Genomic DNA, 17903 nt, shown 5'->3' with positions numbered 1-17903 from the left:
TCTCCTGTTCTGAGCTACACATGCCCACCAGCCAATCAGAAGTGGATCTGGCAGAGGGGAGGGGGGGGAGGAAATTAAACACATGTGCAGTATGAAGCAAGGAGGGAAAGGAAGGGAGAATACCTTTTTAGAGATGGCTGCCTGTTCTAGAAAATGTGAAGTAAATATTTGATTAGGTGAGCCAAAAGTGTGGCGTTTTTACTAAACAATAGAAGGACTATTGGGCAGTATGCTTTTTAAATTTTGACTTGCATTCTCCTTTAATGCATAAAATGTCTTAATGTCATATATATATATATATATATATATATATATATATATATATATATATATATATATATATTGATAATGGGTGAATGCAGTGGACCTCTTGTTGCTATGAATTTAGGGGTCACAGCCTCCTTAAAAATTTAGTTGTGAGCACAACTTTCCATTGTTTATCTATCTATACCATGAATTGTAAAATCCACAACTGTTTGAGTATTAATAAATTTGTGAATTTTTCTGAACATTTGTTGTAATCGTGTGAGTGGCTGGAACTGATTTTCTTTCTTCATATAAAGGTAATTATTAACAAGTGAATACATAATAGGCAGTTTCTATGTGACATATTCATTTCCTTTTGTGCCATCAGCATGAGACATTTTCTCTTAATTTTTTATTTTCTTTTCTCAATTTGTTCTTTAACTGTAAGGACAAACATCTATACCATGAAAGGAAAGAGATGTCAGAGGAACACTGGTAGGAATAAGTTTTCTCATAATGTTTTAGATTTTCTCAAGAATTTTTATGTTTGAGATTTGTTTCGCTCACGCTTGCTTTCAACCACTTAACCATCACATAGGGCAGCCTTCTAAATCCCTTTCTTTGCTCCCTTATTCTTCAACCGCCCATAGATAATTAACAAAAATTGCCCCAGGGGCCCAGGGCTACACATATACATATGCCCTGTACATGTGCCATGTATCAGCCAATTCGTTTTATCATGTAATCTTTCAGGATTAAATGCTTGCCTGTCTTTACCTAGGTAAGTGATAGTCAAAAAACAAAAAATCTAACACACAGTTTTTAGAGTGGGGGGCTTTTGCACATAACACATTCAGATGTGCACATTGATACACAACGTAAAAAATGTACATGCATACTGTATATATATATATATATATATATATATATATATATATATACATACAAATACACTTTTTTTAATGTGTTTTTTCTAACAAAATATTTTGTGGGTCACTATGACTGGCATAGGCACTAATCACAACTGTTAAATTCCTTTTTTAATTGAGTGATTCAATTGAATTTATGTAATTCTAATACATTTTCATTTCTACATTGCTGTTGATTACTTGTTTTTGCCCATAAACATTCATTCACACCAAGACTAATTGAACAGGGGTTTTGACCACTTATCTCACTGTGATATCTTTGTATCATAGAACAAGTGTCAAATAAGATGCTGTAAAGTGCAACCTAGGTAATTTCAGATATGTAATAAAAGAGCTAAAGTAGCAATGATTTGTATATTGGTAGTCATAAATTCATCAATATGTGTACTCTCCAAAAACTTGTGGCTTTTTGAGATCTATATACTGTCAGGGGCTCTTATGAAATTTAAAATGTTTTATGTTAAAAATTTTAATTTGGGTCTCTATATGCCACATACTTTGGTAATCCTGTGCATATTAAGGCAATTGTAATATAAATCGCAAGCTCTTTGTAAAATGGCATTTTTGCAGATGTTTAACACTATTCGCAATGTAATACTGTTCACTAAAGATTGAGTACATTGTGAATGTTTAAAGGAACAGTAACACCAAAAAATGAAAGTGTATAAAAGTAATTACAATATAATGTACTGTTGCCCTGCATTGCTACAACTGGTGTGTTTGCCTCAGAAAGACTACTATAGTTTATATAAGTAAGCTGCTGTGTAGCCATGGGGGCAGCCATTCAAAGGAGAAAAGGCACAGGTTACTTAGCAGATAACAGATAAACCCCCATTATATGGGGCTTATCTACTAGTTATCTGCTATGTAACCTGTGCCTTTTCTCCTTTTTTCCAGCTCGAATGGCTGCCCCTGTGGCTACACAGCAGCTTATTTATATAGTAGCTTTTCTGTAGCAAAAACACCAGTTTTTTGCAGAGCAACAGTACATTATATTTTAATTACTTTAAAGCACTTTAATTTTTTGATGTTACTGTTCCTTTAACGCCTGCTTGAAGATAGAGTAATTGTGAGCGTGACTTTTTCATTAAAAAGTTTTATTACATTCACTGCGCTTGTGTGTACACTAAAAAATTCACAATCACAAACCTTCTGTTGCAAAAAATGCAAAGGGTTTGATAACTTTTTTTTTTGTTGCGCAAGTGCAAAATTTGCAGAAAAGCGCCATTGCAGCCATTTTGTCCGTTAGCGATTACATATTTCATATTTTTGATATTTTAGGTTCATATCTACTGACAAATGAAGATGAGATGATGTAAAGTAGAACGATTGAAGCTATTTTCAGTAATTTTATAAAAACTATGCAGTTTATGAAAAAGACATAATTGTTCTTTTTGAATTCTGAATTGGTACTTTCCATTACTGTGTTTTTCCCAACCAAAATATCAGCCATAAACAGTTCATATACTATTTTCATTTTGGCTGTAATATAAACTCCAAGCTTTGAGGCATAGTTCAGAAACATTTACAACTACAGTGGCTTGCAAAAGTATTCGGCCCCCTTGAACTTTTCCACATTTTGTCACATTACAGCCACAAACATGAATCAATTTTATTGGAATTCCACATTCCACAAGAAATAACTGCAAAGTGGGGTGTGCGTAATTATTCAGCCCCCTTTGGTCTGAGTGCAGTCAGTTGCCCATAGACATTGCCTGATGAGTGCTAATGACTAAATAGAGTGCACCTGCTTGTAATATAATGTCAGTACAAATACAGCTGCTCTGTGACGGCCTCAGAGGTTGTCTAAGAGAATATTGGGAGCAACAACACCATGAAGTCGAAAGAACATACCAGACAGGTCAGGGATAAGAAGTCCCGTTTGCAGTTTGCCACAAGCCATGTGGGGGACATAGCAAACCTGTGGAAGAAGGTGCTCTGGTCAGATGAGACCAAAATGGAACTTTTTGGCCAAAATGCAAAACGCTATGGGGCACATTTCCTAATCCACGAATCCGAATCCCGAATGGGAAAAAATCGGACTGGAAATGAAAATTTTGCGACCTTTTCGTCGGTGTCGCGTTTATTTTGTATTTTTTTTTGTCGCTGTCACGACTTTATCATATTTTGTGCGACTTTTTCGTCGACGCCGCGGTTTTTTTCGTATTGAGCAATTGTAAACAGAGGAAAAACCAATCCGATTTTTTCACGACGGCAACTAAAAAGTCGCGGAAGATATACGATAAAGTCGTCGGTGAAAAAATCACGGGACAAACAAAAAAGTCGCAAAAATACCGATCATTACGAAAAAAACGCATTTGGGCGCCTTTGGACCATTCGTGGATTAGTAAATGTCCCCCTATGTGTGGCAGAAAAATAACACTGCACATCACTCTGAACACTCCATCCCCACTGTCAAATATGGTGGTGGCAGCATCATGCTCTGGGGGTGCTTCTCTTCAGCAGGGACAGGGAAGCTGGTCAGAGTTGATGGGAAGATGGATGGAGCCAAATACAGGGCAATCTTGGAAGAAAACCTCTTGGAGTCTGCAAAAGACTTGAGACTGGGGCGGAGGTTCACCTTCCAGCAGGACAACGACCCTAAACATAAAGCCAGGGCAACAATGGAATGGTTTAAAACAAAACATATCCATGTGTTAGAATGGCCCAGTCAAAGTCCAGATCTAAATCCAATCGAGAATCTGTGGCAAGATCTGAAAACTGCTGTTCACAAACACTGTCCATCTAATCTGACTGAGCTGGAGCTGTTTTGCAAAGAAGAATGGCCAAGGATTTCAGTCTCTAGATGTGCAAAGCTGGTAGAGACCTTTACACATAAATTCTGCCATTTGGAATGCTTAGGTATTCCTAAAAAAATAATATTTACAGTTTTTAAAGGTATTCTAAACGTTCCCCCAGAAAAACGTTCTAAAATCAAAGCACGCAAAATGTTTGAAGCTATTTGTAAATGTAATTGAAATCTGCATTTGAAAGCTGCAAAAGCTAGCTCTCAAGTAGTGATGAGATAATTTTTGCTTTGCCAAAAAGTAAGCAAAACTGTGAAAAGATTTCAGAAACGGCGAAAAATTAGCAAATTGCAGAAAATGGCACGTGTCACAAATAATTGTAATTTTTTTTTCCATGGTGAATTTTTGTGCGAAACAATCCGCCAGTGGCGAAGTGCCATTGAGAAAATCGCCGCAAATCCATGCCTGCCAAAAAATTTTGCTCATTGCTACTCTCAGATTAATTATCATCTGCTATATTGTAGATAGAAACTACCATCTGTGACACTTTAGTCCCTTTACCTCTAGATCAAAAATTCTATGATTTTGTGCAGTTTAGAGCCCTGACAGTATGTAGCGGTAACTCCAGGGTTCCCACAGCAGAATGCATCAATAGATATAGTACACTTGCAACTAAAGAATCACGCACTGACATCATTTTAAGCACATCCTGGCACCAAAGATTTTCAGTGCAATTGTGTCCATTTCTGTCACAGCTAAATTGTGTGCTTTTTAAATAATCGGATGCATTTTGACCAAGCACAAAATTTACATTGGAGTGATGAGGGAAATGCTGAGTGATGAGGAAAAAAAAAAATGCCAACTTGCGTCTGAGATTGTACAATGGGAGAATGCAACATTCTGACCTCTACCTTATTATGGGAAGGTATCATGATATAATATACCAAAGCTTTAGGCAGTGTGTTGTTTTTTTGAATCAATAATGCTTATAGCACAAATATTTGTTCACAGAGATGAGTGGTCTGTATATAGAAAATTATCAATATAAATGTATTGTTTACTAACAAGTTTTTGTTTTTACTTATAGTTGAAGAAATTAAAAATACTGGTTGTGATTTATCTCGTTCCATCAATGCAGCTTATAAATATAAGTATGGAATTTTTATATAACTATATCAGCAATCAAGTAAGATCAGAATTATGATTTTATAAAATATGTAGTCTGAAATCAGCATGTAAAATTATTATTATTATTGCCATACATTTTGCAACATATTGTTTTCTACTTAGTATCTCTCTTTTTGTCTCCTAATGTGATGCTTTTACCCTTTGGGGAATTCTACACTTCTGCTTTCTACCTCTTCTCCACATTTAACTTGCTCATAAGCCAAACATCTACATGTGGTACAACCTTGGCAGTTACAGATCATGTCAAAGACAAAATAAATGCAATGATATTTTTGGTAAAAACTTTTGCTGAAAATTATATTAAACTTCTGAAGATATCTATCTAAATGGGTTAGATATAGAATTGGCAGATTAGAGCTCCCAATAAATACATTGAATGAATTGCTTCTCTAACAATACAAGAGAACTCGTTGCAGTCTGAAGCTTGAGCTAAAATGCATATTTCAAAAGGACAATGGTCCCAACCATAAGGCCAAAGAACATATTTCAATTTTTTTTTCAGCAGAAACCATTGTAACAAAATAGTTTTTCGTTTTAGTATTTTTAAAGGAGAAGGAAAGGCTAAGTCACTTGGGGGTGCCAAAATGCGGACGGATTTTGCCGGGAGAAGAAAGAGGAAGCGCTTCCTACAGGTACCCTGGGCTGGTGCTTTTTTCTCCTAACAGGGGCACCAGCCCAGGGTACAAGATAAGCGATCTAAGTCACTTGGGGGTGCCTAACATTTTGGCACCCCCAAGTGACTTAGCCTTTCCTTCTCCTTTAAATAAAATTATGATAGAAAACTAGATTTCAGCGAAGGATTAGTTATTGACTAAGAGACTTGGTCAAGGGTGTGAATAATTTTACAAGGCATTTTCTTTACAATATTGTGTTATGTCTAAAATTGTCTAGTTGAAATGATTTTTCCTGTACATGGGTTATTTTATTTTTCAGTACATATAATTTTGGAGCATAATAACTATTATTTTCTACCTTTTTTTCTTTTCCAGAATAATTGTCTTCTATAGTCAACGGCTGGTATTTAATACTCTAGATGATGTAAACAGATTGTTGAAGCAGTTGTTAGTGTTCATTGCTAGCTGCTGTTTGGCAAAACCAAATACAGAATGTTTCTACAGTGAAGTAAGTATTAGATCTGATTTTGCTTGGCACTTCCAGTCAATATCTGTACTTCAAGAGCTATCATAGATAAGGCAAAAGACAATAGGGCTCATTTTCAAACATAGAGGGTTATTTTCCAATCAGCTATAGCAACCAATCAGCAGGTAGTAACCCATAACAATCTTTTGGATTGTTATGGGTTACTGCACTTGGGCAAACTTCTGTATTATATTACATATATGGGATAGGTGCTAAATAGAACATGTGTCACAAATAAAATACCATGCAGCACTCCAAAGTGGTGAAAAAGGTGATATTTTAAGCTTGATAAAGGGCAGTTGCCCAAAATGTTGCCTAGTCTTTAGCAAAATCAACATTCACCTTTTTCACCACTTCAGAGTGCTGCACCATATTTTCTTTGTGAATCCACTGATTGCCCCTGCCAGTGGGGAGGACCCTGCACCCGATGGTACACAAAGGGGCACATTAACTAATCCACGAATCCGAATGGGAAAAATTCGGATTGGAAACGTACATTTTGCGACTTTTTCGTATTTTTTGCGATTTTTTCGTCGCCGTTCTAAATATATATATTTTTTATTCATTGTCATATATTGTCATAAATATGTGCTGGCATGAGGTTATAGTAACCCTTTAAAGGGGATGTTCACCTTTAACAAAGAAAGCACTTACCTAATCATTGGCTGACAATTAGTGATGTGCAAATTTTTTCGCCAGGCATGGATTTGCAATAAATTTCCGCATTTCGCCCATGTGCGAATTGTTTAGCAAAACTTTAGTGAAAATTCACTGCGGGAAAAATTTGTCGCGTGGAAATTTTTTTTATCGAGTGCGATAATCGGGACCGGTCGCGTCAAAAAAACGCGGGCGACAAAAAAATAGCCGCGCCAACAAAAAATAGATATGGGCAACAAAAAAAATAGCCGTAGGCGACAAAAAAGACGTGTTGCGTTTCACAAATTTTTCGCCTTTTCGCAAATTTTCTTGCCGATTCGATCATCACTACTGACAATATATTTCATTCTTGTTCAAACTGTTACAATACATGCCTTTTTTCTTAGAATATCATTTTCCAAGGTAGAATTTGTGAAGATAAAATATCATTGTCGAAAAACAAACAAGCTGCTCTGTGTTGTGAGCAAGATCATCTGGAAAGAGAAAGATGTTTTCACAATCTACAAAACAATCCACCAATTTCACTGCCCTCAATGGGGGATGGCATCAGCACTGATGAGGAATGTCTTGCATGGACAGCAAATAAACATGGATTTATAGAAAGGTGAACTTAGCAATATTTGGTGGCACTGTATTTTCAGTTAAGCATAAATATAGGCAGCAATATTTCTTTCCTGGAAATAACTTCTTAAAAGACAAATATATATTATATAAATGGAAATAAAAAAAATAGAAAATGCTTTTTTCTCTATAGCTGATCTTGCTGTCTTATCTCTGTGATGATGTGGTTTTAGCATAAATTACTATTAACAAAATTTATCCAAATCATATGCAGTCAGTCATGTCCTTTTAAGTTATTATTCAAAAAAGTAGAGCGCATCAAAAAAAAAGTGCTGCACCTACGTTTCGTGAATTTTTCCATAGTTGCCATAGCAAAGGCAAATGGGACAGATCACTAACTATAGTCTGATCTTTAGGCCGCATGAGTTATTGATCTTAAATGGACGTGTCATCATGATAACAAAACTCCACCTAATTGTAAATAAATCTGTTTCAACAAGAGTCTTTTTTTAAAAAAAAAAAAAAAAAAAACATTTTAAGATATTAGGTATTTTCCCCTTTTCTGACTGCAAACACAGGCAGTCCTAGGTTTAAATTGCTGATTCCAACATGTACCAGATTGTTTAACTGTCAAACCACATGGCTGGCTGAGCTGGAGCAAAAAGTTTTAACAACCAGGGCAGCCACTGGGCCATTGCAGGTGAATCCATGGGTTACAGCACATGAGAAACACAAGGGGTGCATTTTTTACGGCAGTATTAGACATTTTCTGTAGGTAGCTGGCACTTTTGTTGTTTACTTTATCAATCAGGCAGTGGTTTGACCAGAGACTAGAATATAAGTAGTAGAGGACCTAAACAGAAAGATAGGGAATAAAAACCATCAAAAATGACAAAATTGTAAGCTCACAGAACAATAATTCTTTGGTTGCAGGGTCATTGACAAAATTGCTAGGAATAACACAATCTGTAATTTACTAAAGTAAACTTAAAGGTAAACACCCTTTCAACTTTTTTTTGGAATTGCAACCCCCATATTTTTCTCAAAATGGTCACTCCCTAGTTTGGTGCCTTTGCTTACTACCCATGTCATGCTGCCCCAATGACATCATGTCATACCTCCTGGACTGCTAGGATGTGTCTCCTTCTGGTAACCTCAGTGGGAGGCAGTGGCGTAATTAGATGTTACTAGACCCCACAGCAAATTCATTTTAGGACCCCAAAACATTGGTAAGTTAACCTGCACTGTCAAGATATATTGAAACTGCTTACTAATTAGGGCTTTGTTGGGCCCCTTACACCCCTGGGTCCCCCTGCAACCACAGGAACTGCTTCTTCTATAGTTACGCCCCTGGTGGGAGGTTACAAAGAGCTGCCAATGAGAAAATAGGCAAGTGTTAAGCTACATGCTGCCACTCAGATGCTTTGGCAAATAAAGCAAATTGAAATTAAGTTTACATTCACCTCTAAATAGTTCCCTTAGGCAAATTCATAGAAAAAGAATACAGTAGACGCTTTAGTCCAATTATAATATCTTTTTCTACAGTTACCTCCATGGATTTGCCAGACGACTGACAAAATTCACACCATCACTGGCTACTAATGTTTTCCATTCATTCTTGCTCATTTACATGAAATGTTGTGAACAATCAGAAAGCAGATTATCATGCTTTGTCACAGAGGTAAGGGATCATATATACAGTATATTTACATAGATTATAGGGGTCAAAAGCCCAATAGAACTAAGGGGTGAAAGGTATATGGCATGAATGCTTGCAGGGTCAATGTGCAAAGTGCAGTATTGCTGCAAATCACCTTTATTTTTTTAAACTCATAATCACATGTGCGCCCTCTGCATCACGCATGCGCATGCATGTGGTAGCAAATGGGATACAGAGTCGGTACAGTGTTGCTTCTGGTGCTCAGTCACATCTGCATGTGATTCTTTCGTCTCAAGTCTTTTGTGCCTATTGGCACAACTCACTGTGGGAAACACAGACTCTACAGCATCAATTGGCACACTTTTGAATGATTCAGCAGAAGAGGCATGATGAATGCAATGTCATTTGGCACATTTTAATTAATGGTGTCAATAAGTGATACCTTTACATTCATTTTTGTGCAACTGCACTTGCACTCTATTCAGAAATGTTACCTCATAATGTAGCCCAAACCAAATGCAAATATTTGGGGATATAAAATGTTAAAATAATTATATTAAACAAAGAAATCAATGGGGCCTTTGGGCAGTCTCAGGGACATAAAATTGAGGCACACCCTAGTCAGCAAGTAAAATGCTAAGACCAAGACATTCAGAACTATATATATAAGCTAAAACAAAGCTTATTAAACTTTATAACAGCTACATTTTTAGCTTTAAAGGAGAGCTCAAAGAAGCAAGACTCATACTAAACACTATCCCATGACTGTGCTAATGATCAGTTTATCCTAAGACTGCTCAGCACTTTTAATTTCTAACACATAAAATTTCACAGCAAGTTAAAATCTATAAGCTATCGCAAAAAAAGGTGCTGTTGGCTTTAAGTATAAATGATTTTTAGACTTTACTTTTAAAGGTGCCTTACTGTGTATTAATGCACCATGGGCCGACCTTGTTTATGGACCACCATGCATAGTTCAGTTTGTCCCTATTTGCTGTCCACAGCTGCCACAGAAGGCTCTGAAAATCCCAGAGATGTACCGTCTTTGCCAGCAAGTAATTCTAAGCAATATAGCAAACTCTCAAATAAGGGAGCCACAACGGTTTGACAATTATCTAAAATTGCCACCACTTCTCCTGTTTATGTGCAGATTCCTAATTTGCCAGTTCAGTTCAGATTAACCCTGTGTCTGCGGGGTACTCAACACTTTGCTCCTGCATGGTATGTATGCAAATGGAAATGCTTATCCCCCATGAACACAATATGCTCACTCTTGCACCTAGGGTAGGAAATTTAAGGAGTGCTTAAAAATTACCATGTGTGTACCCTAAAATTTAAAAAAGCTGCTTCCCTCAGCCCTGGGTTTTTATACTCTTACTGACATGTGTTGTCTTCTGAAAGCAAATACAACTTCAAGAAAGTTTAAGTGACTGCACTGTTTGTTTATATTTGCAGAAAAACGTGTTTCCTGAGAATATGAGAACTAAAATGCGACTAGAAAATACAATGTGCCTTATGAACAAATACTGGGAAAATGGTCTTCGGTAAACAGATTGTTTTGTCCCCTACTGCTAATATTTTAGTATTAAAAGATATCTTGAAAATATAGGCATATATGACAGTGGGGATAATTCATCAACACTGGACAAATTTGCCATGGGCAGTTACCAATGGCAACCAATCAATATGTTGTTCAGGTGAAGAGTTCTACCTGAAGAGTTGATATTTTTGTATTAAAAATGAACTCTTACTATCTGTTGGATACTATGCATCCTGACTCTTGTCATAGGAATAAAGAGGCTACCAGAGACAGAAATTTTTACATTGACTCAAAATCACACAAACTGGTTTTGTTTTGCAGGACTCCTGACAATAAGAGGGAATGCATCAGTATTCCCACTACACTATTTGAGTTATATGCAGAATCATTCTAGAGAAAGGACATTATATAGTATTTTTCTAATATGGCTTTGTTGTGTCAAAAATCATTATAAACCCCACTAGAGACATTCTTGCTTATTATACATTGCTTTGTTTACTTAATTTCATGATAGTAACCTCTTTGTATTTTCACTTTTTATCTTTTCATAGGGCTTTAGTTTTTTATGCCAAGATGAAGCCAAGTGATCCACTTGAAAAGGCTATTGATTTTGACAATAATTACATGGCACTGGCATCACAGTGCTGCATGTCTGAATCACTGACTTCCGAATGCTTTGAGACATGGGTAATCATTTAAAAATATTATAATAAAATATCCTTAAAGTAGAGCTCATTTGTAATGACTAGGAAGAGTGTTAGGTGCTAAATGGGTGTCGAACTGCACCCTTTAATTGCGTGCACCTTAGTGCATATGTTGCAAAGCACTTTAGTCCTGGGAATTCTTTAGCTAAATCCTGCTTTGACCAGGCAGTAAGAATAGGGCCCCCTATTCATTTTGCCCCAGTTGAACTACAGGCAAGGTTGTGAAGGTTGTATACGTTGTATGCATGTGTGTTTGCTCTACCCCCACAAGTACAACCAGCACTTTTTTGCACACAAATTACTGACTTGAATGAATCCTTTTTCCTTTATTATCTGGAACAAAGTGTTGTGTTCATTTGCAACAGTGCCACATTACATATAAACATGGCACCAGAACCACTAGTCATATGATTTGCTGTCAGAAAGAAGATAAGTAACTTGAACCACAGGGAAGAATCTCTGATAGTTTTAAAAATAAGAAAGCCCAAAATACAGACCATCCAATCCATAGTATACGGGATATCAATATTTTAACCATTCTGTATCATCCTTAATGCCTCCATAATAACACTTTAGTAGTTCTTCTCCATCTTGTTCCTTACATTTCCATCTTTTCCCATTGTAATTTTTCTTTTCCAGCTTTCTCTCTCCCATATATATTTTGTCATATGCTTTCCTAATTTCTACTTAGCTTAATTTTTTACCTTTTCCACCTTCTTAGTATATATTTTTCCATTTCCATTTCTCTCCCCCTAATGTAATTTTTCCATCGTCTCAGTTTAATTTTCCACCACTAGTCCAAACTTCCCTTCCATTTCCCATCACCTTGCTGTCATTTCCCTTCAACTCACCATCACCCTTCCGTGTAAATTCCTTCACCCCTTCAGTATATTTATGTCTGTCATGTTTACCATTCTGTATTTTCTCCTTTTTATGGTTCTGTTCTAACTGAGGTCTAAATTCCACTGAAGTGTTAATTCCTTTCAGTTCCTCCACCTTTATGTAATTTTCCATTCACCTCTTATTCTTTAGCTTCAGTGTAAATGACTTACCAACTCCCTCCTGACTAATTCATTTTGTCCTTACTCATGAAGTGTGACCTCTATGTTTTTCCTTCCATGCTTATTACCACAGTTACTTTCCTTACTATCTACACTTCAGAACATGCTATTGTTTTTGCTGTAAGAGTTTTATATTTATTGACACTGACATATTCGCAGTGGTTAGCATTTATGCCTTTCAGTTATGATTGCTACCTTTTGATGAGGAACATACTAGCCAGGGTGAGAGGCGGTCCATTAGTGGGTGGGTTGTGATATAAACGGGCAGATCTGTAACTATGACATCAAGAGGAAAAGTTGCTCAGTCAGCATTGACTCTGCAGGTGATTTGGTGAGTATGTAGGACAGATTGGAAGCCAAATGGAGTGGGGGTAAATTGACTGTTTATTACAAATTTACCAGTAAATTTGTAATACCAGCCCTGGCCTTGGCTGGTATTTTACCGGCTAGGCCATGTGCCAACCCTACTTTGCAGTGCTGAGGTACTACATTTGATTCCAGTCAGGGCACTTCAAGGAGTTTGTAAGTTTGCTTGCTTGGGTTACTTCCAGATTCCAGGCTTGGCTGTGCATTTTTTTTTAAATGTTAAAAAATAAAAATTAAAACTAAATTGTCCCTTTTATATATTCCAAATGTAAAAGTCAAATTAGCAGAATTAACTTTGCATGTCTCTTTGCAGTCAGGTGTGCTCTTTGCTCATATTTGTTCTTTAATGGAAAACAACCTGCAGAAAGCTTGCTGTCTCAAAAATATTCCTGAAAGAGAAACATGCCTCACTGAATTAGCAGTTGAGGAATCCAAGACTTTGCCCAACGTATCGATTGATGCTGAGCAACTATGCAGACTTAGGCAAAACTTGCAATTATTAAGATGGTAAGTAACTGTTTTTAAAGAAAATACTTAAGTATGGATCACATTCTAGAACATTTGGCATCATCTAACTTTGAATTCATGAAATCTCTTTAGATTGCTTGAAATAAATAACCTGGCAGACAAAAAGTAATATAAATTGAAATGACTAGAAAGATATTAGCATTAATGTATTTGAAGCCCAGCATTCAAATCTGATAATCAATGTGATTCTGGTAGTTTTCAACCATACCAACCAACACATGTTTATGTTTGGTCCTAAAGTATTACACTGGTAAATCAAATGTTTTAATGAGTTTTGTTCAATCAGCCTTGTTATTCTGGTCAACCAGCCACTCTACCCACATTTACATTCAGTGCAATCAATGGATAACTGCATTCCATGGGGTCTCATTCAATCTTTTTTCTAATTCCTTCATTAGAGGAATTATTTTTTACTCACCTTTTAAACATGTGTACTCAGGTCAGAATGTTGTGTTTTTACACTAAAGTCTTTGTGTGTACCACTAAACACTACCTGCCTGCATAATTAAGATTACAATTTCACCAAAAAGAATAATTGTCTCATGCTGTGTTCCATTCTTTGGGGCAGAGCTCCTGGTTTCATTTCAGGTTTTAACCTTAAGGCAACAATGACATTCTATGCAACCTACTTTGTGGCATCAGTTTGAGGAAGGCTCTTTTCTGTTTAAGTACATGCACAAAGCCTGTGGGAGAACTTGACTGCTTGCACAGATCTGTCATCTCAAATCAGCTGACCTTAAACCAACATGGAGCTGGCAACTTCTCCTGTATAAACTGTGGCTGCATTGTGTAGCTCCCATCATTCCGCAACTACAGTCTGGAGTCATTAGTACCTCTACTGCTTGTTGCAGGGCTGCACTGACAGCATTCAAATAAAAATGCAATCTGGCCAGCATTTCCATAAAAGGCAGATCATGATGTGTCAGGATTGCCATTAACCTTTACAGTCCCTCACTCTACCACTAAGCTATCTCCAGTTACAGCTGTCTCAGACTCCTAGCCCTATTTGCCTATGAAGCAGCAGAGTAGGACAAACTACTTTACACATCCATTCATGTAATTCTCACAAATAACACCTTTCTCTATGAGTTGCATGACAGCTTGGTAATCCTATCAAAGTAACCCCACAGCCTTCACAACCTCTGCAAGTTTCAGTTGTACAAAGCACCATTGTGATTAGTAAAAAAGTTTATATACCAAAGACTTTCTGTACCAGTCAGTTGAACTGAAGAAGCTGCTGAGATGAGTAGTGAAACGTCATCAATGATTACTTAATAGGTCCAGTTGCTCTAGATTTATTAGAGCAGGGACTGTAAAGATAAACAGCAATCCTGAGGACACTGGTTCAATTCCAGCTGATCTGCCTTTTTGCCCTTGCGTGCAATAAAAGGCCCTGGTGAATAAAAAGGATGCTTGATGTCAATGTTAGTAGTAGGGAGGAAAGATAAAAACACAGAATGGCTGGCTTTTTTGCCAGAAAAGGAGGCAACCCAAGCCCTTATGCTCGTGTTTCTATCTACATGTGTCCGGTGAATTTTTTTTTGTTGGAGGTATGAGCTGACCTGAGTATCTCCATGGGTACATTGAAGGTGGATATAATTGCCTATAATTGCCCATGTGTATGAGCATTTAGGGCACACTCACGTAGGTGATTTGCTCTCCATTCAGCCTTCAGTTGGTCCTGCTGCATTTTTTTATGACAGTGAATATAGGGTTGCCACTAGTGATGAGCAAAAGGGCCATGTTTTAGTTTGCCGAAAAATCTGCCAAACGTACCATTGTCAGTGGACATTTTTCCACTGTGTTTTTTTCTGATGCCAAATGCATTAAAGTCAGTGGGTGCTGTTTATTGTGTTTTGTGTGTGGTTTCTCATGTTTTCTTTTATGTGCGAAAAAAACATGATTTGTTTCCTGGCAAAACAAAATGTAAAATATAGTGAAATTCTAGCACAGATTCATGAACATTTTCTGCAAATCTTTATTAGCTAATAAAATTAGCTCATCCCTAGAAATGAATGTAGGACTAAAGTGGGAGGAATTAGTATTTAAATATAACAAACTTCATACTAGAAAAGAAATCAAAATATGGTAAATTCTAGTTTCCCTTTAAATCAATGTGTATCTGGCAGTTTCCACAGCAAATGGCAGATGCGGCAATTATGTGGAGACAGAGACTTAGACCAATAAACATAGAAATTTTCTATATAACCAAGTATTTAGCTCACACCCTGGAGCAGTATCTGCTTGATTTCTGCTGTTGCTACATTTTCCAGATTAATACAGTACATACAGCACCAAAAGTGCCCTACATATACAACAAAGATATATATATATTTATGTGTTTTCACATAAAATTCTTTGTGCATGCCACAATTTTTTTCGTGTGTCCTGACCTCTAAATGTGTGTGTACATGCAAAAATGCACAAACTAGAGGGAACATTGTTCTCACTCTGATATATATTTAGATAAATTTGTTGTACTATGTTTGCGACAAAATTTAGCCAAATATCTGATTATTTGTCAGTCAGCTTAAATGGCTAGACCTAAGCATTCATGACCGATGGATCTACATTTGACTTTTTGGACATTGTTTCAGTGATAGAAGAGTATGGCTAACACAAAATTACTGAAGGTGGAATTTAATGTTTCCTCTATACTCGACACCTGCATAAACAAAATGCTAAAAGTCATTTCACCTGTCACACACAGCAAATTGTGATATCACAGATTGAGCTCAGTGTCTCATATGAAATTAAAGTGAATGTTAGTAAATTCCCTTTTCCTTATTAAAGGAGAAAGAAAGTCATTTTGGCATTTTACTGCCAATAGAGTCGCCACATTAGTGCCACATAGAATGCTATATTTATTCTGCAGAAAGCTTTAACATACCTGAGTGAAGAGCCCTAAAAGCTCCCTCTGTTTATTTAAGACAGGAGCTGCCATTTTAAGTAGCTTCTTGCTACAGCTCTAGCTGTTGGTAGCTCAGATTACACATTTGTAAGGGAGGGAGTCCTTTGCATTCTTGTGGGAGGGTGGAGCAGGAGAGAGGGGAGAGCTGTGCAGACTCTGGCCCCAGGAATGAAGAATTTTCTGAGAGAGGAAGTCAGATACCCATGAACATGTTTACAAACAAGGAGACAAGAAATCCTGTGTTTCTTTTGATAGAGTGCAGCTTTTCTGTAAGTGCTTCTGGCTGTGTTTACATAGACCTTTTTGATAAAGCTTACTTAGTTTTTACCTTTCCTTCTCCTTTAAGTGCCTCTTGTTTCATTATAGCCTCCTATGTTATACTAACTAATCAGTGGTTTAATTTCAACTGCTTTTCGTGTGTAATTATTTTACAGGATTGTATATGAATATTCCCGAAGAAACCCACAGTTCGACGTTAAGAAAAATCTTGATTCTGCTGTAAGGGTAAATGGACTGATAACATACTGCTGTGCTACCAATAATCCAAGTGATTGTATTTCTAGCATTTCTGAACATTTTCATGCATGATTTGAATATTTTGTCGTCACAAATTAAGAATTGAAATGTATGTCAGAGGTTTGATATAAATATTTTTTAAATTTTTTTGCAATTATGTAATTGGTTTTGTTATGTTATTGGAATAACTCATTGTTTCCTAAGACAATAAATATTTGCATTCTAGTTTAAAGTGATGTAAGCTAGAAAATACTTTCAGAAAGCTTTCCTTTACAATACCTTACACCAGTGATTCCCATACTGTTGGGCAAACCCCGAAGTGGACCCAGATCAATAACTATGGCAGCAAACTGAAAGTCAGTTAAGTTATATTTGGGGAGAATGCTTTTTTCAATTGTAGATACTCCTAGATGACCTACTTTATGGTAAGATAGGGTGAGATTTGGGATAAACATTTATTTTCTATTTAAATATTATGAATAAATGACTTAAACAGCCATCTAGTTCTAGTATATTTGTATGGTTGGAAAATCTGCCCCCAAAATATGAAAAACTAGTCTTAGGGGCTGATTTACTAAGACACGATTTCGAATCCGAATTGGAAAAATTCAGATTGGAAACGAACATTTTGCGACTTTTTCGTATTTTTTTGCGATTTTTTCGGCGTCTTTACGATTTTTGCATAAAAACGCGATTTTTTTTCTGCGTCTTTACGATTTTTGCGTAAAAACGCGAGTTTTTCGGCGTCTTTACGATTTTTGCGTAAAAACGCGAGTTTTTCGTAGCCATTACGAAAGTTGCGCAAAGTCGCGATTTTGTTTGTAGCGTTAACACTTGCGCGCAAAGTCGCGCCTTTTTCGTAGCGTTAAAACTTAAAAGGCGCGACGTTTCGCGCAAGTTTTAACGCTACGAAAAAATCGCGACTTTGCGCAACTTTCGTAATGGCTACGAAAAACTTGCGTTTTTACGCAAAAATCGTAAAGACGCCGAAAAACTCGCGTTTTTACGCAAAAATCGTAAAGACGCCGAAAAAAATCGCAAAATTACCGATCATTACGAAAAAAACGCAATCGGACGCATTCGGCCCGTTCGTGGGTTAGTAAATGTGCCCCTTAGTAAAAGGACTGCAAAGACATTGCCTTGGACAGC

At 36.7% G+C, this 17903-nt stretch overlaps 1 protein-coding gene across 1 annotated transcript; it reads left to right on the top strand.

The window, feature by feature from the left end:
- The first annotated feature begins 636 nt into the window (after positions 1 to 636).
- LOC101732409 (serum albumin) lies at positions 637 to 17383 on the top strand. Its single transcript, XM_004911441.3, has 9 exons — positions 637 to 741; positions 5010 to 5073; positions 6100 to 6232; positions 7294 to 7511; positions 9014 to 9149; positions 10584 to 10672; positions 11220 to 11355; positions 13113 to 13306; positions 16673 to 17383. The coding sequence occupies exons 1-9, from the start codon at positions 711 to 713 to the stop codon at positions 16824 to 16826; spliced, it is 1155 nt and encodes a 384-aa protein (XP_004911498.3). The 5' UTR covers positions 637 to 710; the 3' UTR covers positions 16827 to 17383.
- Positions 17384 to 17903: the final 520 nt, after the last annotated feature.

This window comes from Xenopus tropicalis, chromosome 1, assembly GCF_000004195.4.
Source record: "Xenopus tropicalis strain Nigerian chromosome 1, UCB_Xtro_10.0, whole genome shotgun sequence".
NCBI classification, from domain to species: Eukaryota; Metazoa; Chordata; class Amphibia; order Anura; family Pipidae; genus Xenopus; species Xenopus tropicalis.
Note: the sequence above shows the minus strand (reverse complement) of the source record. Positions and strands in the feature narration are given on the sequence as shown.

Excerpts from the sequence above, each read along its gene's own strand:
- LOC101732409 (XM_004911441.3), top strand. The coding sequence starts at position 711 with ATGAAAGGAAAGAGATGTCAGAGGAACACTG. Across the intron at positions 6,233-7,293 it reads CAGAATGTTTCTACAGTGAA|AATATCATTTTCCAAGGTAG; the intron begins GTAAGTATTAGA and ends CTTTTTTCTTAG. Across the intron at positions 9,150-10,583 it reads TATCATGCTTTGTCACAGAG|AAAAACGTGTTTCCTGAGAA; the intron begins GTAAGGGATCAT and ends TTATATTTGCAG.